The sequence below is a fragment of the Penicillium alfredii genome (genome assembly GCF_028826965.1).
Source record: "Penicillium alfredii strain IBT 34128 chromosome Unknown utg000002l_segment0_segment0, whole genome shotgun sequence".
Classification (NCBI taxonomy): Eukaryota; Fungi; Ascomycota; class Eurotiomycetes; order Eurotiales; family Aspergillaceae; genus Penicillium; species Penicillium alfredii.
Window position 1 is genome coordinate 487,270 of NW_026622699.1, and position 22,979 is coordinate 510,248.

General features: G+C 48.2%; 8 protein-coding genes across 8 annotated transcripts; 3 read left to right on the forward strand and 5 right to left on the reverse strand.

The window, feature by feature from the left end:
- Positions 1–3,247: 3,247 nt before the first annotated feature.
- On the reverse strand, positions 3,248–4,218 carry NUU61_001379 (uncharacterized protein; the record flags this gene model as incomplete). Its single annotated transcript, XM_056651961.1, has 3 exons — positions 3,248–3,325; positions 3,602–4,015; positions 4,084–4,218. 3 exons carry the CDS (start codon positions 4,216–4,218, stop codon positions 3,248–3,250), a joined length of 627 nt encoding a protein of 208 aa, XP_056515228.1.
- Positions 4,219–4,784: 566 nt separating this feature from the next.
- Positions 4,785–6,248, reverse strand: NUU61_001380 (BCS1 and AAA domain-containing protein; the record flags this gene model as incomplete). Its single annotated transcript, XM_056651962.1, has 2 exons — positions 4,785–5,980; positions 6,029–6,248. The coding sequence occupies 2 exons, from the start codon at positions 6,246–6,248 to the stop codon at positions 4,785–4,787; spliced, it is 1,416 nt and encodes a 471-aa protein (XP_056515229.1).
- Positions 6,249–6,961: 713 nt separating this feature from the next.
- NUU61_001381 (uncharacterized protein) lies at positions 6,962–7,737 on the forward strand (the record flags this gene model as incomplete). Its single annotated transcript, XM_056651963.1, has 3 exons — positions 6,962–7,135; positions 7,183–7,478; positions 7,527–7,737. The coding sequence occupies 3 exons, from the start codon at positions 6,962–6,964 to the stop codon at positions 7,735–7,737; spliced, it is 681 nt and encodes a 226-aa protein (XP_056515230.1).
- Positions 7,738–7,740: 3 nt separating this feature from the next.
- On the reverse strand, positions 7,741–8,812 carry NUU61_001382 (uncharacterized protein; the record flags this gene model as incomplete). The annotated part of the gene is made up of 4 exons (XM_056651964.1): positions 7,741–8,296; positions 8,357–8,381; positions 8,533–8,680; positions 8,729–8,812. The coding sequence occupies 4 exons, from the start codon at positions 8,810–8,812 to the stop codon at positions 7,741–7,743; spliced, it is 813 nt and encodes a 270-aa protein (XP_056515231.1).
- A 1,951-nt stretch (positions 8,813–10,763) lies between these two features.
- NUU61_001383 (uncharacterized protein) lies at positions 10,764–12,794 on the reverse strand (the record flags this gene model as incomplete). The annotated part of the gene is made up of 4 exons (XM_056651965.1): positions 10,764–11,040; positions 11,089–12,239; positions 12,326–12,425; positions 12,787–12,794. The coding sequence occupies 4 exons, from the start codon at positions 12,792–12,794 to the stop codon at positions 10,764–10,766; spliced, it is 1,536 nt and encodes a 511-aa protein (XP_056515232.1).
- Positions 12,795–14,354: 1,560 nt separating this feature from the next.
- Positions 14,355–15,443, forward strand: NUU61_001384 (RICIN domain-containing protein; the record flags this gene model as incomplete). Its single annotated transcript, XM_056651966.1, has 1 exon — positions 14,355–15,443. The coding sequence occupies one exon, from the start codon at positions 14,355–14,357 to the stop codon at positions 15,441–15,443; it is 1,089 nt and encodes a 362-aa protein (XP_056515233.1).
- Positions 15,444–17,845: 2,402 nt separating this feature from the next.
- NUU61_001385 (trypsin-like serine peptidase) lies at positions 17,846–18,835 on the reverse strand (the record flags this gene model as incomplete). Its single annotated transcript, XM_056651967.1, has 1 exon — positions 17,846–18,835. One exon carries the CDS (start codon positions 18,833–18,835, stop codon positions 17,846–17,848), a length of 990 nt encoding a protein of 329 aa, XP_056515234.1.
- Positions 18,836–21,866: 3,031 nt separating this feature from the next.
- Positions 21,867–22,967, forward strand: NUU61_001386 (uncharacterized protein; the record flags this gene model as incomplete). Its single annotated transcript, XM_056651968.1, has 1 exon — positions 21,867–22,967. One exon carries the CDS (start codon positions 21,867–21,869, stop codon positions 22,965–22,967), a length of 1,101 nt encoding a protein of 366 aa, XP_056515235.1.
- Between the last annotated feature and the right edge of the window lie 12 nt (positions 22,968–22,979).

Here is a 22,979-nt window from a genome sequence, read left to right on the forward strand (position 1 = left end):
TTGATTATCAATTGCAGTCAGGGCCTCATCTGTCAAGACACCACAACCAACACCCACATCGTTATCGTCGTTGCAGAGCTCAACCCCGACCGGGACAAGACAGCGTGTATCAGTTTTATGACAGAGCTGCCTTGTACGCGATCGCCACCGCTGTGTAGTGTCCCGGAAATTCGACAGAGCTGAAGCCAGAAAACGGTTCACTCAGGATAAAGAACACTGTGCAGACGATGACGGGAACCTGCTGAAGAACGAATCAAGTGACCAATTTCAGTACCTGGAGGTTGCCCACATTCTACCGCACTGTCTGACTACAGTGGCATCCGGAGACTTGGATTTGGTAGGTCCAATCTGCAACGTACGACTTCGCCACCACTAATGTGGCGCCCAGAGTGATTCAAAAAAAAATTCTCCGAATCTTAGATATATTCGACCCTGGTATCGGCCATCTTATCGATGGTCCAAAGATCGACAGCCCCATAAACGCCCTCACCTTGACGCTGGACTACCACCGATTATTCGGCGAATTTCAGATATATTTCGAACGCACTGGAACACCACACCAATATAGGGTTGACTCGACAGAGCAGAGTCCTTTCTTAAGTGACCCTTTATTTCCTGTCACCCGCACGCTGACCCTGAGTCCCAATCGTACAATTGACCCTCCTTCCGCCCGGCTTCTCGAGGTCCATCGTGCCATCGCACTTATTATGAAATTGAGCGCCGCCGGTGAGTATATTGAGAAAGTTCTCCGTGACATGGAGGAATTGGATGTCAGAGAAGATGGGTCGACACATTTGGGATATCTTACTGGCCTTCGCCTTGGCGGGTGGTTAAAGACTCTATCTGTGTGTTATCTTACATACCTCTTCATACTATATTCCTGAAACAAGTGTCACCACCGATAGATCTCCAGAACAAAGAATAAGGGTTCTAGTACATGTGTCGTACTTTCATCCCGCTTCTATGCGTCGTATCGCAATCTACTGGGCTAGCTAAATATGGTCAATCTTGTAAACGGCCTTATAACAATGATCAATTGTCATAATTCAACATCCATAGTAGCGATCTGTGAGAGGTAGTGTACTACCACAGACGATAAAACCGTGAGAAGGATGCAACATATCCCGGCTTCACAAAGTGCAGCTCAAACACTTAAGTTTTCCATTTTCTTGCGGAGTAGATCATCCATTGAAAGCTGCTGATCGAAATCAAATTCTCCTTCGTTCATAAGCATATGTCATTCTCGGGCCCCGTGTTACTTACCAATTCCATGCTCGTTGCAAGCACTTTCCAGCGATTCGACCGAGATGCAGTCTATACACTCAGTCGGCACCCACCGATAAGCAACCCAATAATTTGGATTTATCCATTTGAGACCTTTGTTCCGAGAGCGAGCCCAAGACTCCACCCCCAATCTCTCAGCCAGAGTAGTTGTGCGACTGAACAGTACTCTCATAGCAAGAAGCTTCGAGGCATCAATCACGGCTATAATTTCTCCTCTTCGGTCGTTGAAACCCCAGCCTTTGATAAAACGTAATATTCTCGCTGGGCTATCAGACATCGCAATGAGGTCTGAAGGTCGATTCCCCTCGCAGTGATTTTTTAGAATGTCCTTATCGACCAATGAGCTTTCGTGCAGAGGGCCTCCGTGATCAGAAGGTAGCGTGAATGGTTGCCTTGAAGAACGGAAACCAAGACGTTCGTCATATCGACTATGGCTGTTTGACTGGATTACGCGATATAAGATATCTGGAGTGTTCGGCTCGGGTTGATCCAATCGCCAGAAACTTCGGCTCAAGAGGACTTGATTGAGAGTGCTGAGTATTTTCATATCCGTCGGTAAAGTTAAGCTAGCATCGATAAGCCGGCTTCTGATGTTTTTCTTCCTTTCTGACAAAGGGAGCTCTTCGTTCACATCCTCGTACTCAAGACTCTGGCGTGGGACGTCTAACGCCCTTCGTGAGATCTGAGAAGCTATGAGCCCAAGGCTATCGGCAAGAAATATTTTATCATCAAGGACGTTGATAAGACTTTGCCGTAAATCGTTGTATTCCTCTTGCAGTTGAGTATTGCGTTCGTTTTCTCGGTTTTGCCTCTTTTGTTCTTCTGTGAGTGGTTTACGTTTATCGGAATATTTCCAACGTGTGATGGTGATCGGGCGAAGCCCGTATTTTTCGCTGGGATCGTGTTCGGTCATCTTGTTGAAGGAAGCGAAGTGAACACTGGCTTCTGGGCCAAGCAGCATCCGCCTGAGTCCTGTTAAGGGGGAAGCCGAAGTCGGTCTAATATAATTCCGTTCCGAAGAATTGTCTCTGAGTCCAGCATTGTTGCCTATTCAACGTCATCCGAGAATTTATGGGTTGGGTCTTTGGTGGACCTTGATGTTAGGATTCGAAAATAGTGAGAGTGGTAAAAATAGTTTCAAATAACTCCTTGGCACCTCGGATGATATAGTCGCTGGCGAAATCTGCTTCCTCCCCAAGCACAGCTTTTCTTCTGTCAAGACCCACTGCGGCGAAGGCCTGCACGGATCTTTTATCGACTTGGCCGGCCCTAAGTTGAGGACCACCGTAAAATGTGTTTATCTAATACCCCTGTAATCAACGTTCCACCGCCTAATATTCAGCCGCGGATCTAATCGTACGGCGAGAATACAGTATCATACATTGTGTATTGTTCAAGGGCCCTCAAATTATTGTCGGTCAATCAACTAAAGATCTGCGCTAGGCCCTTGGCAGTGGGTCTCGACAGAAGAGAAGCCCTCTTTAGGGAGGAAACAGATTTCGCTGGTGACTGTATGCACAGAAAGCCCCAATAATGAGAGTGAAGTCTAGAAGTTATTGCTTCAGCGATGCTCGAGATCGGTTTGACTAATAAACACTAAGAAACTCTCTGTGGGACACTCTGCCCAGTCATTAGCGCAGATCATTAATTGACCGCACTAAATAGGAGCAGCCGCGTGAATACGAAGGGTTAGTTTTCATCGATTCTTAATGTTTTTTATCGGAATTTATCTCTCGTATCAAGATTCACTATTTAACATGCAGATCTTAACGGTGTAGTTTGATGTAAAATGACGATTTAGCACACTATCCGCATTTTTTTAGAGGGCCGCAATATAATGCTGGCTGTTCAATAGATATTCTGCACTAATGCCTCGGAAGTGGGGCGGTAAAAGTGTTAATCAGAGTGCATTGGACAAACTGATTTCAAGAATCACTATAGAGGAGTTATGATAATGGAGAGGCTATACCTCAACGGTTAGGCCTGCGTGCCGGAAGTGTCCCTGGGCGCTCTCCTCCCTTGCTCCTACCACGTCAACACACTACTCGAGAAAGTTATCGAATCCTTGATCCGGGTTATCTTCGTAAGATGGCCAATGTCGCCGAATAAAGGCTTTTAACTCCGCAAAGAACTCCTCGATGGGATTCAGGTCTGGAGAATACGGAGGTAGATATACCAGCTTCACACCAGCGTCTGAACACATCTGCCCTATCCGTTCTGAGTGGTGAAAGGATGCGTTGTCCATGACTAACACGGATCTCGGCTCAGGCCATTTCCCACAATGCTGGAGAAGCTGCTCAATAAAATCCTCAAAGACGGATGCATCAGTCGAACCTTGGAACGCTCCAGAGAAAACAATGCCATCTTGAGCGTATGCAGGCAGTATCTGATATCGTTGATCACGATGGAATTTGGACACTTGAACTGGTGTCGTTCCTAGTGGGGACCAACCCGTTCGCCTGAAGCCTATTCTTTTATCACATCCAGATTCATCCACGTAGACAAGGTGATACGAATGGAAATCTGAGATAAAGTGAAAGTACTCATCACGTAGGTCTTTATTGCGCTCTCTAGCCTTGACGCGCGCAGTCTTTTTTGACCAGCCTTTCGATGCAAGAGCGCGGCTGATGCTAGATTTTGTTGCTTGGACATCGAATTCGTCCCATGGAAAAAATCCCCATCTCGTCAAGATATAGGTTGGGCTTTTCGAGCAGGTGATCGCATAGAGCTTCTAGCATATATGGAGTGAGGCTTCGTGGCCGTCCGCCTTTGTTAGGAGGCGCCTTGACGCTGCCAAACAGCCGTATATTGGAAGAGATTCTCAGGATGCTTGCTGCAGCCGGCAGCTTGTGCCATCTGCGATACAGATAGTTCTCCACTGTGGATCATGTCATAGATAAGCTCATGCTTTGAAGGGGCTGGGTTTGGAGCCATCCTGCTATGACCACTCGTGATTGATTGTTAAGGTCTCCCGAACCAAGGGAGAAGGGTTTCAAGGTGGGGGTATGGAGGTGTCAGGCGTATTATAATTACAAGTGAATACACACCACGATGGCATTAGGTAATTCCCGTATGAAACGATACGGGACCCATATACAGAAACACTCCGGACAAACTCCCAACATGGACTAGTGCAGATTAGTAATCGGAATTTAGGAAACTGACAAAGAGTATAAGTGGTGACACCAGTTTTGAGATGACCTGTAAAGGTTGCAGTTGATAAATGCGTTCAAAAATAAGGAGTGAAACTATAGGAAACGATTGGAAAAAGCGGTGGTCGAAGATCGACGGGGTAAGAAACAAAACTGGCAGGGTAGCAAAATAACTAATGGGCCGGGAAATAGCCCGTTGACATGAAAAATAGTGAAACGCCTCAAGCATTCCAACCAACACCCAATTGGCGAGGTAAGTCCTGTCCACAAACCAAATGCCGTCGGGATGGTATACTTGGGAAAATGCTCGTTTGCCTCTCTGTTGCGCTTGTCCTCTCTTGCTTGTTCTTAGCGCCCTTCTTCTACCCAAGAACCCTCTCTCTTCAGTGGGCTCGCTGTCTTCGCCTTCGCCACCCAGTTTTCAACTTCAGCAACAGCATCAAAGGGTGAGTTTTTCTGCTCCAATAGAAACGACAAAACATCGGCTGGACTGAAAACTTCATCTGGCACCTTGGAAGCAAAGTTGTTAGCAAGCCTCTCAATTGTCTCGCCGCCGAATTGTTTCTTGGCTTGCTTGTGGTCAGGCGTCTGCTTGAAGACTGTGTGAAAAAGTTGAGCGGAAATTTTCCTATCGGCAAGCTTGAAATACACTTTTTTGTCCGCCCGGCCAGGCCGAATAAGTGCTTCGTCAAGGTGTTCGATATGATTGGTCGTCATGATGAGCACCCGACCTTCTTGAGATGACACACCATCAAGAACATTGAGAAGGCCGGATAGGGTAACTCCAGGGCCTGGATTGTTCTCCTGATCTGTATCCACATCATCTCTTCGGCCCATCCCGGCGACATCGACATCTTCCAGGAGAACGATACAGTGCGGCGGAAGCTCAGCAAACAGCTTCATCAGCTTGCTGTCAGAAATACCTGACAGTTGAAGCGTATAAATATCCAGTTCATATTCCCCCGCCAGTGAGAGACTGAAGCTGGATTTTCCGGTCCCGGGAGGTCCATGTAAAAGGTAGCCTCGTTGGTAGGGGATTCCGCGGTCGGCGTACCATTTTTGTGTATCTTCATCCAGAAAGTCCTTCACATCTCTCAGAAGATCATCCTGAACTTTCTTGTCCATGATAACTGTAGAGATGGGTCGAATTGCTCTCAGCCTCGTTTTCTTCCAGTCCCCTTCACGGTGCTCAAAGACGGTGATTTTTTTGTTAATGTTGTTGAGATATGTTCCTCGACACTCTTCAACAAGCTCTTTGAGAATGTTTGGGTAAAGGCCAATAGAGGAGATATAAATGTCTTCTCGATGGTCCTTGACCGCGCAATGAAGGATGAGCAGATGCCCTTTATACCAGAAAGGAAAAGACCCATCCCAGGGAGAAAACGTCAGAGGTTTTTTCTTTGCTTGGTTTTGGATGATTGTCCGCTGTGGAGATCGCACACGAGCTATTAATGACTGAGCATTGTGGACGAATGGTTGCTGAGCTATCCAATCGACCAGCATATCGTATGCTTCGTCATAATATGAGACATGAAGTGTCGAAGCTGCTGACTGTCAGACTCGTCCTATCACAACGGAAAGTTTATACGAACTGAAGTAGCTTCTCACTAGATCCCAAAAATAGCGGACTGCATAGCGGGCGAAGAGGACTAATATTCCCAGAGTACAAAATAGACGAGTGTAGCTGTCCGTGTTGCCGGCAAACAGCTGCTGCGTGGACGCAGAGGTCATACCAAGACCAGGGAAGAAGACGTCTAAAAGTGTCGCCTGGGAAGGGCTGTAGTATGAACCACCTCCGCTCATGGCGTTCATTGAGTATAAGAGAATCGAAAGGATGATATTCGTAGCTGTGGGTAATAAAGAGAAACTGAATTTGGATGGGTTATCTGAAGTCGAAGACATGAGAATTCGCGGATCATATATGCTTCGTGACTTGGGCCCGGAGTCTATACTCGCTGCTCAAGTAAATGTTGCTTCTCCTCACGTATTCGGCATTTAGCTGCATGAGTCTGCACGGTGCATGCATGATATACGATGAAGTACCCGTTCTCAATTGGATAAATTCAGAAATCATTCAGTTGGTGGCGTCACCTTTGCTTCGAGACACTAAATTGTGGTGGTGTCTTAGGAACCGACAGCTCTGTGTCCTGTTCAATCTAGGCGCATCGGAAGCACCAGCGTAATGGCGCCGTTAGACTTGGTGACCAATAGGAGCGTTGATCACAAACCTGTGATCCCTGTGATCCCTGACAGTTTGCTTCTAGTTGGAAGGGGGGGGGGGGGGGGGGGGGGGTATCACGAAACTGTGATCCCTGTACGGAGCAGAATGGTAGCACACAGCTGTGATCCCTGGCTTACCAAAACGCAAAACCGGACTAGTTAGGTAAGACGGGAATGCCCGCTGCCGAAGTGGGGGTGAGCAGGATTTCTCCGGAAAAATTAAATTTCCGCACGGCTTCAACCGACCAGCGAATGCCCCGCGCTGGTTTACATCAGCTTCAGGCACAGCAGTGCCAGTCCCAGTTATGGCATCAACCACATTTACGCTAGATGTGGCAATGAGGTCTCTTCTTGAGAAGGGGTTTTTTGATTTAAACGACTCAACGGTTGGCGACCGCGTTTTGGACATGGAGAAGCAGGGCTTCCCATACCTCACCGAATATGGTATGGATTTTTGCAAGCAATTTGCCTTTGACGAAGTAAGCGGAATGAGATATTTCCATTTCTATGGTCTAATCATCTGCAGCGCATCCGATCTATACTCGAAGCCTCCCTCGAACGGTGTAGCCTCGGACACTGGCTGAGATATGAAGACTTCCCTGGCCACGTTGAATGCTTCAGGAGGGGGGGCCCAAAAGCTGGCTGCCGTGTTCTAACGGTGCATTTGTGGGCCAAAGGATCGCGGGTGGAGTATTATACCCTTTCGCATCTTCATGACTTGATGACTACGAAGGGGAGAAGATCCTTATATGAGATTCCCCAATCCGAGCTGGATCGCGTGGGCTCTAGGCCTGAGGTGAAGGAATTTCCAGATGGTGGCTTGTAAGTACAAAAGAGCCGTATATTAGTCTCCTGCTCTAACGAGCGCAGAGTGATTCTAGATGCTAGACTCGGCTTCCAGATCGAGAAAGGTTATGCCATTACGTTTCTTTTTGCTACAGATGAAGTGATCGCCAACTGGGCGAAAATGACCCTTCCATACTCGGTGGGTCTGGAACAAAAAGTCAAGAACTTGGAAATTCTGAGCGCAAATATCGGACTGAACTTCAAGTTTGAGGGTTCCGGAAGCACAGAAAGATAGCCCTCATAGTTCATGATACACTGCAGCTTCTGTGTTTGTACCTATAGTACCATAATTTTCAGCCGTCCACTTGTTCGTCAATGCTGGGACACTGTTCATAATCTGAAGGATAGGAGCATCAAAATCTTGTAGCAAGTCAAGACCTTGGGTTTGCCCTTCTCCATGGTTGAAGTAAACTTCCTCTGTTGGCATGTCCCGAGAGCTGCTAGTATTAACGGGTTCGGTCATGGCCGCCAGTCGCGGTAATTCTATATGCGACTGCATCGGGATTGGGTGTGCAGATGGTTCAATGCAAGCCGAGCCGAGCAAGTGAAGGCCGTCACTTTCATTGATTTGGAGATGGGGTTGATCCAATGCCGTTGTCTTAATCCCGTCGAACTCGGCGCGAGCCCTCGACATCTCTGAGTCCAAGGCTGCCATCTCCCATGTCCTTTTCTTCCCTACAACTGCTGATCGACACTGGGTCATTGCGAGAGCCAGTTGTTTGTCGGATCGTTCGCATAACTCATCGCATGTTTTCTTGATATAGGCCCGCTTTCGTTCATCTTCGTCATCATGCCTGTTTGCATGTCTAATGAACTCGCTCACGAGCCTGAAGACTTTAAAGCAGCACACACACACTTCCTCGCATGCGACATCTGCGCCTGAGGAATTAACAGCAAGCAGCCTGACAGAAAGGATAGTACTTGCGTTGTTGGAAATGTCGCCGGAGTCCCTGCATTTTCGGAAATGGTTTCGCTCGTTCACAGGATGGACAGAAATGCTCCTTGGGAGCTCCACTCTCCCTTATTGTACCCATCGGATTTCCGGCCGCTTTGACATAATAATATGGGTCGTCCTCGCATTCGCCTCGATTGTCGTTCTTGTCTCGACCATCATCGCCATCAGTCCTCGAATGGGTTCGGCACCTTTCGAGTTCGGCTTGTAAGCGCTGTTCGCGGGACTGCAAGAAGTTAGCTGAGAGGATTGAGTTGGATTACGGGGCACTGACCCGGTATTCTGCAAGATGCTGTTGTAGATTATCCTCTGTTGCAAAGAAGGCTGAACAAGCACACTGGGGTTGTGTATTTGACATTGTTGAGGATGGCGCAGAAAAAGAGTGAGGTGTCTAGTTAACCTTTGCTGTGATTAGTCAGTATTGTGGGAAAATGTAATTGGCTGCAAGTGCGGAACGCGAGACCAGCCATCATATGATAAATACCAAGCAGACTCGCCCGCCGTTGGGCAGCGAGACCATCAACTCTCGCTCACGGAACTGACCGTGTTTTGCCTCACACGCGTTGAAGTCACCGCCCTGGTCATCTAAAATCGACTTCTCTACCTAAGCTTCACCTGAACGACGAAGATGGCTCCATGTGAAACTTGCGGAGGCCGTAAGGTCGTGAACGGTATTGCATGTCCAACTTGCAGTGGCAAGAATTGAAAATCTGCAGGTGAGCACTGTTCAAGCCAGATACACTTCATTCTTGATCTTTATTTCCTAGAAGCGATGAGTTAACCCTTTCTATGTGGATTGATTAACTGCAGTCCATCATTCTCGCACAATAAATCGTCGGATTTGATATGATACAACGCCATCTCGAACCCACACAGTTGAAATCACATGATCGTCTATTTATATATTTTCCTACCTGGGATCAGGACAGGCTGACCTCGGCATCGGGTCGGGGCATTGAACGATTACGCTTTACCCCACTGATGCGACCGACTATTTATTCTCTTTTTATGAAAGTGGTCTAAAAAAACACGGAAACTGGAAGCTAAAGTACGCAAATTAATTTCCACCCAGAACGTATGTACATTCTAATTCCCAGGTTTATCAGGTTTCCTATCCACCGTTGTCGAAGAGGATTCGAGATGTCACAGATGGATCAGCGATGCGGGTTTACTGAAACATTTTCTTCATACCTTTGGGGGTCTTTTGCGGTCTCACTTGTTTCTGAGTTGTTTGTTGCTCGAAGATTGCAACCTTTCAGTCCGACAATTTTTGAGGACACCTAAGTTTATCGTGGTCAATCTAACACTCATCATTATTTGGCTACTGGTCAGAACATTTCCTTCTGTACTGCCAGACCACTTTGGCCAGGCCGTACAGGAATTACTAGCGGCATTTAATAGGCGGGCCAGGCAGCGAAGCAGCCAGTCAGCCAACCAGCCAAAATTTGGTGCTAGAGCCCTCTTAAGTATGCACTGTAAAGGCCTGTACGGAAGTGATTCTAAACGAGCTCGACGAACGGTTTGGCCAGCCAAAGAGAGTGGTGACCAGGAGAGGCGCTCCTTGGTGATGCGAGGTCCTTGGTGAACAGGGAAGCCGGGGACGGTGCGGGAGCGCACATGACCTGGCCAACTTGGTGATTCAAGGACTCGGTGATTCGAGTGAGCCAATCAGGGGACGAGAAGGAGAAGAAGGAGAAGGAGAATCAAAGCAGCAGCGTATGCTGGCTTTGCTTTGTGGACAGATCTCGCCGGTGCCGCGCCGCAAGGAGCTTTTCGATGAGGGAGCGGAGATCTCGGAATTCGAGCTTGCGATGACAGAGAGGTTTACGAGAGGGAGGTTGTGCGCAGCGGCCGGAAGTGGAGGGTCGATGGCTCATCTCGAAGGGTTATTGATTATGACACGCTAGTTCAGATGGTTGTATTTGGTTCAGTACAGTATAACCGCATACTTCACGAGTGCATTGAAATTATGTTATTCCCTTTCACCGCACCAGAGTCTCAAACTGCCAACGCTGGTCTTCAATGAGTTCCCTCAAATCAGAGTATTCTCCTGTCCAGCATCGTTGTATCACAGGTCCAGCTGCCAGTCCGTCAACCGGCGGGTACCTTTTGGAGACAAACAGATCGTCAACCAATTCTTGGCATTTCTCCATCTCCTCCAGAGACTTGAATGGACCTGGAGACCTGTAGGGCCAATGGCCAGTCATTATCGTATAGTAGATGGATCCGAGGCTGAAAATGTCCGTGCTTTTCGTCGATTCCGGCGGATTGCAGGGATTAAAAAATCCGGCGTAGGGAGATGCCGACCATCAATTTCTCCATTTGTTGACCCCCCCAAAGTCACAGAGCAGAAGATCGACCTCGTTTCCGGCCACAGTGTGCAACAAAAAGTTCTCAGGTCGAAGATCAGAGTGTATCACACCTTTTTGATAAATGAATTGGATCGCCTCCGCGGCTTGCGTGCGCCATTTGAATCGTAGTGACATATCGATGCTAGCATGGTGCTGGTCAATGTAGTTTTGTAGATTTCCATCACTTGCTTCAGTAAATAACAATCCAAATGGGTCATCTGAGACGCCCTTGAACCTAGGAAGAAGTCAATCACTGATCACAAGAAGTTGGGGGCTAACAGACTCTATTATTCTTGGATGTAGTCCTAGGATTTGCAGAAGTCGTTCTTCCACCTCAAAACTCCGCTTCATGTCCCGAACGAACCATTTATCCACCGCTGCCTTAGAATGCCACCAAGAGAATCGTGGACATTTGATGATGACACCTGGTGCCAGGAGTGCAATACGGGAAGTTGAGCCTTCGAGGCAAGAGCCACCAATCACGTTGTTGCTGCAAGGGCCGTTGTTGCTGGAATCCACGCCCGGCGCAGCAGCGATGATTTGCGGGATCGAGGTGAACTGGAGCTGGTGGAACAGGTAATAGAGAAAGGCCATGCAGCAGCCGGTGGCCGGGCCGTTGCCAGTCCACGGCTTGACGCTGCCGACGTAGTCCTGCCGCGAGCCGTAGTGCGTGCCCGTGTTTGCGTCGAATTCCGTCGAGGCTGGGTTGCTTGCCGGAAGCGAGGTGTTGAGCCAGGTCGACGGCATGCGGTTCATGAACCAGGTCGTGCCCAGGCCCTGCGAGAGCTGGAACCGCACGGCCAGGAAGAGCGAGAGAGCCTCGCCGCAGCTCTCCTCGTCGCAGACGCCGTTGGAGAAGCCCCAGCCCTTGTCCTGCGCCAACATGAATGTCTCGGACACTTCCGTGATAGCCATGCAGCGCAAGAGTGTAGCCGGGTTTTTGCCTGCGTTCATGGACAACGGCCAGCCCCAGCTCGCGCTGTAACCGCTTAGGACTACGGCCGTCACCTGGACGGGGATCGGAAAGGGCTGGGCCTTCGTCATGTCGACACCAGCGAACTGCGCCTGTAACCAGTCGAAATCATTTTCAATGACTGGCTTGCGGCCGGTACCGGCCGCAAGCAGTTGATTAATGCGCACAGGTTCGATGCCTCCCGCGCCGCCGAGGCTCGGATCGTAGAAGAAGTTGAAATTTGTCGTCACACCACTGTTAGTTAGTCCCGTCGTCACACCCCAGATGGCGAAGAGGGTCAGATTGGTGGTCTGGTTCGGGAAAATGTTGGAACCTTGACCAAAAATATTCCCAGTCCCGTCGGCTTTCGTGTTCCAGTAGAAGAAAGGGCTGCTTCCCAGACTGAGGTTGCCCGGCCCTGCAACATTGAAGGTGGCATTAGGCGCGTAGAGACTGTTGTCAGTGGGGGCGATCCGCCCGTGCTGCCGTTTTCGTTATAGATGACCTGGGCCATGATCTTGGCTGCTCCGGATGTGATTCTGAGCGACGAATGACGAGCTACGCCTACCGACAACGCCAGTGTTGTGGTGGTGGGAGAAGAATAGAAACTTGATTGTACGAAATGTGCAGATGGCAAAATGTCCCGTTGAAAGTGGTTTGCGCCCAGGCTACTTATGTAGTCATCTGTGAACGACAGCAAGAAAGGGCTGCTTCCCAGGCTTGGATTGCGATGTTGGTTTAGATAGCAACGGCGAGAGTTGTGGAATATATAGTAATAGATTCCTTTGAATTTACTTGCAGTCTTCAATGCTTAGGACGGTCTAGGTTACAATATATAGTATACTCGTGGCTAATTAATGCATCATTATATACTATGACCTTGGAGTGACGAAAGAGGTATTAAAATAAAAGGCATTTCCGCATGCGTAGAAGTCTGGAATGCAGAGAACATGCAGTTCAAGTATTTATTATTATCATATTGCCTAATTGTACGTGCCAGGAAGTTGAGAGAATTAGGCCTGGACATACCCGGCCATTGTTATTAGTCTTGACCCAAACTCATACCCATGAACCCATGAGGATTAAGCCTTGACCAAAACCCGACCCATAGAAACCCGAGCCATGTTTTGGGTAACCCATGGGTTACCCAAAAATGCATAAATCGTGGATACAACGCTGAGTGTGCTCGAGGGCTGTTTGAAATACCTGCTCAATGTGCCGATACTGGGTGGATACAACGCCGAGATTGCCAAGAAACCCATTTACCATACACAACATAATTTTTGAGAAATGTGGGATTCGTGACTCTTCGCTTGCTTTGTCACAAGTTACCACTCAATGTTTCGACACGTATGAAGTGACATAAGTTGTCCAAGCTATAGGTCCATAGTGTTCTTACCAGCAAATCGGGTTTACCGCCTGACAGATCCTGTATATGTTACAATCAATCAATCAATCAATCAAAGCTCAACTTGTCCCTGGTATCGCTCAGCTGAGCCCCCTTAACTATATAACTAGTATATTTAGGAATACCTCATCGGTTTTATTTGTCCAACGTGGGTGAAGTAGACAAATTTTGGTCTTGGCGGGTGAGGGAGTGTTCAGTGCGTCTGACCAGCAAGGAAACCTCTGCAGGTGGAACGGGCCGGGACCCTTTACCCGCGCGGGTGGGTGAAGGGTCCACTCGACGTGTCTCCCGCATCTCGATATGGATACGTGAGGAGCTAAAATTAATTTTATCGCACGAGTTTGTGCAGAACAGCTGTGGCGCAGCCCAGCTATGTTAAATGCTGGTGGCAGGAAGCGATAAGATACCGTCAAGAAATTTAACTTAAAATGAGCGACAAAGAATAGATCATTCTAATAGAAATATCACTTCACTTAATGTATTAGCTCTAGAATACCTCCTCTAATCCTGCCGGCCCATGGACATGGGTAGATCTCGGCAATATCCTGTCCATGGACAAGCAAAATGTGTCCATGGACAGGATTTTCAGATTGTGATGGAATTATAGTCAAATACATTTAATAATACTAATAAAAAAGGTGTAAAATACGTATATATTACAGCCATGGACAGCTTTTTAGCTCCGATGGGTCTGTGGGCATGTCCACGCCGAGGTCTAGACATGGGTAAGGCGCCCATAGGCTGTGCGGAAGCTTAGAAACCCGCGCCTTCCCGCATATACGCGTATTATGACCAGGATTGCCGCAATTGCCACATCAACATTGAGTGGGTTGAGCAGTAATTCCCGCGTCAGCTGCTCCTCCATATCCTTGGCGTCTTTGACATCTTCGCAGTTCGTAAATCCAGGGTTCTTCCTTGCTGGATGCGAGACTTTTTCGCTCTTTGACGTCTACGAACCTCACCACACAATGTAGTCGTCATCATGATGACAAGATAACGCTCAGCGCCCTGTACATTCCAACACATCCTAGTGTGGTCAATGTATCACGTACAATGAGTGTATATATTCACCCGTCAACGCAGTTTGACGGCATATCGCCTTTGGTTTTGCTTTTCAATTCACCAGACGTGCGGACACGGTCTCGGACAAATAAACTTCCGCAATCGCATAGCCATCAGACACAGCAAGATGTGGACTCAACTTATTCGCTTAATTGCGGGAGCCTTGCCAATGGCTATGGCCATGGCTACCGCACCAAACCATCCACTGCTTGTTACTCAAGACACAACTCTACCCGTCGCTATACCTGACATAACAGATAAAGTGATCGATCTGGCCGACTGGTTCAACGGCGTCGGGGCTTTGAACAACATCGACAACATCCTGCAGCACATGTCGACGCGCCCCATGCGACGATTCGGGGTCAAGCTAGCCTGGATGCCCTGGGGCAGCGTACCCAGCCCGGTCAAGCCTCGGGCAACCATGCCGCACGCTGATACCGACCCAGTTATTCGGGCTAGCATCGACGTGAACGTCAATAATACTCCAGGGTGGTGCGTAGACGGCGTCGACGGTAGCGTCATCTACTACATCTTCCCAGACAACACCGGCTACCTAATCGATGGTACAGTCGACAGTTGGGACACCTTGACCGACAACAACGACGCGTGCAACTGGATCGTCAACGACCAGCTGCGCAAGGATGTGCCTAAGCTGATCCCTATGGTCCAGCGTGACTTGATACATCCTATCTTCTACAGCTTTCATCTGGGTGAGCACTTCGGCTCCTACTACCTCCTGCCGCAGTGGACCGGACACGTCGTCGACCCCGCCGACGTGCAACTAGTCCTGCAGCGCGACACAATCGTCAGCCGATGGAACAACTTGTGCATGGCCGTGCAGGATTACACGAGCGGCGGGCTGGTGCAGCAGGCGGCGTGCAATAATGGGCTCGAGCAGAAATATGAGAAGTTCCCTTTTTACTCGCCGCGGATCTTCTCGATCAGGAACCTCAGCAGCGGGATGTGTCTGGGGATCTCCGAAGGGTCCACTGCAAATGGAGCGCTGATCGCGCAGTATCCTTGCGATCCCAGCGACAAAAACCAACAGTGGGAGAGCGTGGACCCGGGCGTCGGCAATGAGGTTGGTGCAAAATGGCTGATCAATCTCCAGAGTGGCAAGTGTGTGGATGTCCCCGCGTGGTCGACGACACCAGGCACGCTGCTACAACAGCTTGACTGTATAGGGGGCTGGAAGGACTACTGGTACAATGTGTAAGGGGTTTGAGGACACACTTTGCCTTCGCAAGGAATGCTGCTCCACCAACCCGTGACGGATGACTATTACGGAAATTACCCAAACTTATTAGAATAAGCGAAGGTTGTTAAGCGAAAGTAGCAGACGTGGATCCTCAGTGTACATGATATGATAATAGGGGACTAAGAGAGTGAAGCTAGTTTCTTTGTTTCATGAGGTAATAGTGGACGGTATCGCGCGTAGCGAGAGTGCGACAGCTCTGGCCGCATAGGCCATTGCGTGGTTAAAGTTGCGGAAGACAAGAAACTGAATCCGATAGGAGCGACTTGAATCATAGTAGTGCAAACCCATCCAACCCCATAAATTGCACTCAAAACAACCCTGTTCTGCCAGTAATGTGTAAAGTATGCAACTGGTCGGGATTTCGGTACTAGTCCCACTATCACACAGCTGCTATGCGCATCATCACAACACCAATAATAAGACGAGAATCTCTGCAAGAGAGGGATGATGTCTACAATGCTGGACCAAGAGCTTAAACACCGCCTCTCATCATAAGGATACGATCCTCACGAGAAGAGGAACAGTGGCTACATGGGTTCTACCATGTTTAGCATGTTTAAAGTTCCGGAAAAGCGCAGCCGAATTCGATAAGATTTAATTAAATCATGGCAGCGCGAACGCATCCTCGAAAGCCAAGTAGCACCGAAAACCCAATACCCCGACTGGAGTCGAAGTGAGCAAAAAAAAAGCTAAAAAGCTACAATAATCAACAAAGATGCGGATTGCACGAAGGACGGGAAACCAGAGTCGTTTCCGGTAGGCATTGTCTAATGGCACTGAAAGCATTCGTCCAATAAGAAACACGGCAAGCCAATCATTGCGATTTCGGTGAAATTTCGCTTCAATTTTTGTATAGGCGTTGGCAGTCTCACAAATCTTCACGAAAATAAGCAAGTCCCGTCACGTAAGGGGGCACGTGCAACAGTTTCGCTTCCTCTCACTTCCTTCGTTTCAGGGCAAAGACAAGCTACCTTAAATATATACACCCATGTACATACATGTATCATCCCACGTATCAAATGTCTTGTTGAACCCGGTAATTATTATGACTAACGAGTGAACTCGGTCTCATATCGCTGGGCCTACTGCAATTGACAGACATCAGGTGAGTGACCATATGAGGCCTACGCCATCAGCTGCCGTTAAGGGTGCTGCTTGCCTGCAAACAACCAAAAACTGGTCGAGACAGGCGTTTGCCAATGATATTATTCGTTATGAGGCTCTCTGAGCCAAAGAGACACCCCTCAGAAGTGATGACTAGCACACGCCGCACAGGAGGAGAATGGCGGTCTCCCAGCAGGGGTACTTGGCGCCAAGGTGGCATTCCCCACATGATTGGCAGAGATCCACCATAGGTTTCCATGGAATTTCCACGAACTTTTCTTTTCGTACGAATGTGTAATATTACGTGGCTAGACGCTGTCACATACACGGCGCATTTTACTGCGCCCAATATTTAATGCGGGCCGCTCAATAAATGAATGATCTGCGCTAAGGCCTTGGCGGTGGGGCCAAGAAAGAGTTTCTCATTGATACATTTCCCAACCGAACATTGGGGCAGCGGTTCATAAACGATGGTTCTTGAGACTCAACTGTTGGGCATATGCTTTACTGGCCCCACCTGATCCACCATCTTTGACCACCCCTTCTTTAACCACCCCTCCTTGGCTAGTCTTATTTCTATGGCCATTCAGCCATGAATTACTCTCGAACATTAGCCTCCGGAGTTCTTTTATCGCCTAGTTACTGAGGGCAGAGAGGTTGCAACAAATAAAACTAAAGAGACGAAAGGTCAAGTGACTCCAACCGACTACATACCACCGTGTAAGAAATTTCACGTGCATGTTTTGCTCGAATGTAAACGCTACCTGTCTGAGCAAGCCAGTACAGTATGATCTTGTATGCGCTAAGTGGGGAAATGCAATGGAATTTAACCAATCAGGATGAATTGACTAGACTGAATTGATCGAAGAGAAGGAGTGTAAGATGAGGAGGATGGAAGATACTCCTCGCGAAATGCCGAAGAGCGGTTGCGAAATCGGTGAAATCAACAGAAATGCCGCAGTACCGGCAAGAAATACAAAGGAAACTGAGGGGGTGGCGGTAAGTATGGCCTCCACTTTTCTCGACAATTTGCAAATTGCATGGAATCCATTTATCCACGATGTGGCATGGTCAGACTGAAAGCAAATCCAACTATTAGACGGTGGTGGGTGAGAAAAGACAAAGCAACAGCGAACAAGCAAATGAGTGGGACATTTCGACTGAGTGTGGGGCACTTGCACTCGACTGCTTTTGATACTCTCTGAAATGATGCTGAATACGGGTGAAGTACCACCTTGGAAACGTGCACAACCCATTTATGAGCTCGGCCAGTTCCTCTCTGCCCAGATCACAAGGTTCGTCATATACGCTCCGCCCGCCGAAACATCATCTTCCTCGATAGTCCACCAGAGGAATGACTCCTTCTCCCACCCGCTCATCACACCGACAACTCTGGGATCTGACGCTGAGTCTGCACCAAGGAAATTCCACATCGGCCCTCCAGACCAACCGGGCGAGGAAAAAAGGTTATTTGTCTCGAGCTTTTTGCCGTCCTGGTCATTGTCCACGTCGTTGACAGCGATGTTTTTCTCAACCATGGGTACCTGAGCGTTCAGGGAATTGCCTGGATACCCCACGCTGATCCAACGGCGGCGCTCGTACTCGCTATCATTTCCCCACCACTGGCTCCCCATCCAGCCGCATGTACCACCGAGTGGATCGTACAGCAGGCAGACGACGTAGTCCAGCCCTTCGACGTTGTTGGTGTTCTTCACTCCCCGAAACTCTGAGATATAAGAAGAACCAAATCGCTCCACCCCTTCATCATATGCTGGGACGAATCGCATCCACCATCCTGGCTTGCCCCAAGGAGCGACGTGGCTAGCTGTCAATATGATATTCTTGCCGATGAGACAGCCGGAACCCGTCCAGATTGGACTGGCAAAGTTGCTGTTCCATCCGACAAAGACTTTGCCGATGGTGCACCAAGGGTACTGATTCGGGTCCGAGACGATGTCGCGCTCGACGACACTTCTCAGTCTCTTCTCTGACTTGCCAGAAATATTGGGAAGATTTTGGCGTGACAGGTCGGCCAGAGGCGAGGTCCATTTCTCAATGGCAGGGTCTTTAACACCTTGCAGTGTTGCGGGCTTGAAGCTCTCAGTAGCTGTCACTGCCGCCTGCTCGGCTATTCTGTTAAGTTCGGCCTTATCAATGTCGTCTTGTTTCAAGCCGAGTCGAGGCTCAGGAGGACGGGGTGGGTCATCACGCGATGGCCGACGGAAGATTTCGGGAGGTTCAGGCATCGTGGCTGTTGAATAAGCGGTAATGCTGCAAGAAATTATACGATATGATAGAGGTTATGGTAAGTGAGTGTGCAGATGATTGGACTGGGGCAAGAGAGGTTTATGTACTTGGAGACTCGGAGCCTCGGATGCCAAATACTATCATCATTACGAATGAGGACATGAACTTGGAAAGTGAGAAAGACACCGATAGATTGGTCGATGATGAAAGACCGAAGGTAATTCTACATACTTTCAAAGTCTACGAGGGTCTAGAAGATAAGAAAAGAACAAAGAGTGGCCTAGAAGGTGAGAAAGACAGATAGTTTTTCTCGATGATGAAAACTTGGCAAAGAATTACGAAGCGTAATCCCACACAAATTCAAGGTTCTAGAAGATGAAAACAAAAACATAGAGTGCGCCAAATCGTAAGTTTGAGTCACGAAGACGTGGACCCAGAACACCATACAAGACCCAATAAATCTCCAAAAATACAATAAGAAAACAGATAGCTATTTCATATAAGTGGCTGAGCCAACCGTGGGTCGCATTCACGCATGAACCTTCAACTCTTAACATTTAGGCTCGGGTCACCCGCAACTCACCCGAGCGGATCGTTTAGCCACCGGAACAATAGCAAAGTTTAGACCAGCCATGGGACAGACACCTGACCTGATTCATGGTTTTCGATAGAATCACCTGACAACCAAAAAATATTGCATCCAGCAGTTTTGCGCTGCGAACGGCAGAATATTCCCAGGTAGTCCTGGATGCAACTGCAAGCTTTCCTGAATCTAGACAGTTCAATAGACTTGCCACCTAGTCGTACTGATTGTCTAGACCTTCCAACCGTAACAAATATTAACCGATAAAGTTCTGGTTTTAAATTGCTTTCGCAACTTCCTATAATCTATCCAGGCCTTGACTTTACAGCAATGGGATACCAGCTATAAATCTGTTTCTGCAATGTATCGTGTTTGGTCACTCTTGTTACTTATTTGTACCGCCCAGTATATTTAAGAATGTGAGACTGTTAACAAAATCCACTCAAGAGATTCAATTGTTCAGTCCCGTGATACGCAAGGTTGACGACGCTATTCGGAGATGACACAAAGTACTCAGCGAAAACGGCTTTAATAACGAGAAAAGCCCAGGGCTCTTCCCGATAACCCCGATAAACCCCCTCAATGTTTCCTTGTGTCTTGAATGTGAGGTCCATTCCATTTGACTTCCGGGAATACTTATTTTCCGGAAACTAGACCGTGACAAGTTGCTGGGGTCTACTAATACATAGGCTAAGTGGCTGTGGAGAGCTCTCACAGTACAACCTCCAGAATTTGGCCCTCCTCGTAAAATCTCTGGGTACTCCGAAGTTGTGGTAGCATCATCTACAGCATAACCAGCTGGCTTGCAAACTTCACGCACCTTCTCTTCATCACCACGCCATTTGTTTGTGAGGAATGCTGTCACGGCTACCGTTGATTCTCAAGTGATTGATAGCACTAAGATTTAGATCGGATTGAATGAACAGGGCCTGGAAAGAGCGCCTAATTGTGACTTCAATGATGAGTAAATGTTTAAACAGCGTCCTCTCTGTGGAAAGTAGAATTGTGCTGGTTTGACCGTGGTGTATCGAAAAGAGACTGCTAGAGGCTATTTTCGACACGCAGACCTTGACTATTGAAGATTCGTAAAATTAACATACTCAATTTGGTATCATCATGGCGTTGAGCGCCAGTGACAGATAAGTTATGGTTCTCATAATGCCGCGAAGTTCCAAAGGGCATCAATACAAACTCAGTCCCCAAATTAGAATTACAGCAATATTCGAAAACAGATTCCCCCATGGACATACGAATTGTTTCTCGGCTACTGTCCGAACCCGCGCTAATCCATATTCGGTTACTTCTAACCGGATGCAGTAATTCACAGGTCCGCCGTTTACAAGAGACAATGCACAAAGGCTCCAAAATGGGCACTTGCAGTAGGTATTGACTTCAGTTTTTTTTTTTTTTTTTATTCTGCACTTACAATTCATTCACTTCTATTTATAACTCGTATCATGTATGCGGCGTCAAGGATTTCATGACCTTGATCAATCAAGAAGCTATTATGCCCATAGTGAGATAGTGACTGAAACTGAATAAGCAGGCAGTATCTACTGCCCCCGGGGACTTCAATAGATAAAATAGCATTCCCTACGAATTTTGGGCAAGTGACGATCGCCGCTTGCTGAGCTTCGTACACCAGTGCACTTGAATAGAACCTGGACTTCTTCCCGGGAAAACTTGATCAAAGCGTAAAACATATCTTTAATTCGGCGGCAACCTGACATGGAAAAGTAATTCCAGCAAGAAAGATTCCTTTGGTACCTGATACATTTTTCCAAAATTCCAACACTTGATTGTAGGGATTCCATGCTATTTGGGTATAGGACAAGGATTCAGGCAAGTTGATGTTTTTCACTGCTCAGTCGTCTCCGGAAATCGCAGTAATCTCGGGACGTCATCAACTCCATCGGCTATTGCAGAGAAATATCCAAGTCACTTGTAAAAAAAGGGGCCTCAAAGAAAAGGAATTGCGGGAAGAATCCCGCATACTCCCAATCTAAAATAGCCCTGATCTTTTGTTGGGAGGTGTTCTGCCAGTCTTTCTCCACCGCCTTCCAGACCGCCTTCGCAGCAGGTGTAGGTAGCTGATAGCTTCGCTTCTTCTCTTCTCTCTATGAACAACGATTTCCTCTCTCTCTTCTGTTCTCAGTAGTGTTCTGCTTTCTCCAGCTTCCCTAGTGCTCTCTGAGAGGTTATGAGCCCGGCTGTGTACCAGATCTAGGCGAAAGGCCTATTTCGCTGGTGCAGCTGGGTATCAGAACTGATCTGAGGATTCGACATCCGATTTGATTTGACGAATCAGAGAGCAGTATTTCGACTGCCTCTGACCCCTCTACCCCCCACCGGTCGAAGCGGTTAACGCCTCTTTGTGAACCAACGCCTGGAACGCAGGTTCGACATTTTTCATCGACTACGATACTGATTTGAACGAATTTGACGACATGGCCCCTACATTTGATGACTGGGACCAGTGGGGCAAGGGAAGTGTTGAAGTAGCATGCACCCAGTTGACAGGGTTGCCTGCCAAGGACTCATTTACCCTCCCCCAACTCCGTGAACCCCTACAGAATGCAGATGATTTTGATGAGTGGTTAGAACGAATCACTACCAAACTGACTGGTGTCAGATTAGAGAAGCTGATCGACTCCGGAATCCCTCGCCCATCAGTGGGAGACCCCCGCGGCGAAGAATGGGCAGAGACCTCAATCCAAGTGGCCGCATGGTTGGCCAACAACATGGCTGTGCAATTTGTATCGACAATTCGAAGCAGTGGCACCCCAGTTCGATTCGCCGATAGCTTCATGAAGGTGGTGAAGGACTCCCTACGTGGGGCAGGCAGCGTCGCTATCCAACGAGCTCTACACAACGTTTGTCGCCCTGTCCGTTCTGACTTTGGATCGCCTGAGATGTATATCAAGGCGATGCAGCGAGGCATGGCCCGCTGCTCGGAGGCGAACGTGCCTATACATCCCTACATCGTCGCTTCCCTGATGATCTCCCAGATGAGGCAAGAGCTACAGAGCGTCATCAGTAGGAAATCCGATGAATTCGACAGCAAGAAGGATATTTGGGCAGAATTCGAATTGAAGGATTTTAACGATCTCTGCAACGTTTCCCTCAAAGAACTGGCCGGTATGCGAGTGGAAGGAGATGTCAACTTGGCGAAGAGCAACAACCCAACCACAATGCGAGCCTATCCAACCAGGATTCGAACAAAAATAGCAACAGAACAGACAAGAAAGGGTTTCCACCGAAAGCAACGAGCGCAGCAGATTGGGAACGTCAAATGGACAATGCTGAGAACCAGCAAGATGAGCAGGGTCGCTGCATTCATTGCAAACGAAGAGGCCATGGCCCACGACGATGCTGGTATCTTCACCCTGAACAACGACCTACTGATTGGGTCCCCGGCGATGATGTCTGGGTTAGCCACAAGCCTTCTCAGCCCTCTTCTCAACAACCCCAGAAGGAGAATGAGAACTCTCAACCGAAAGAACTCGCTACGAATGCGATGTACTACAACGGAATGGCTATCCAAGTAAAGCCAGTTGAGA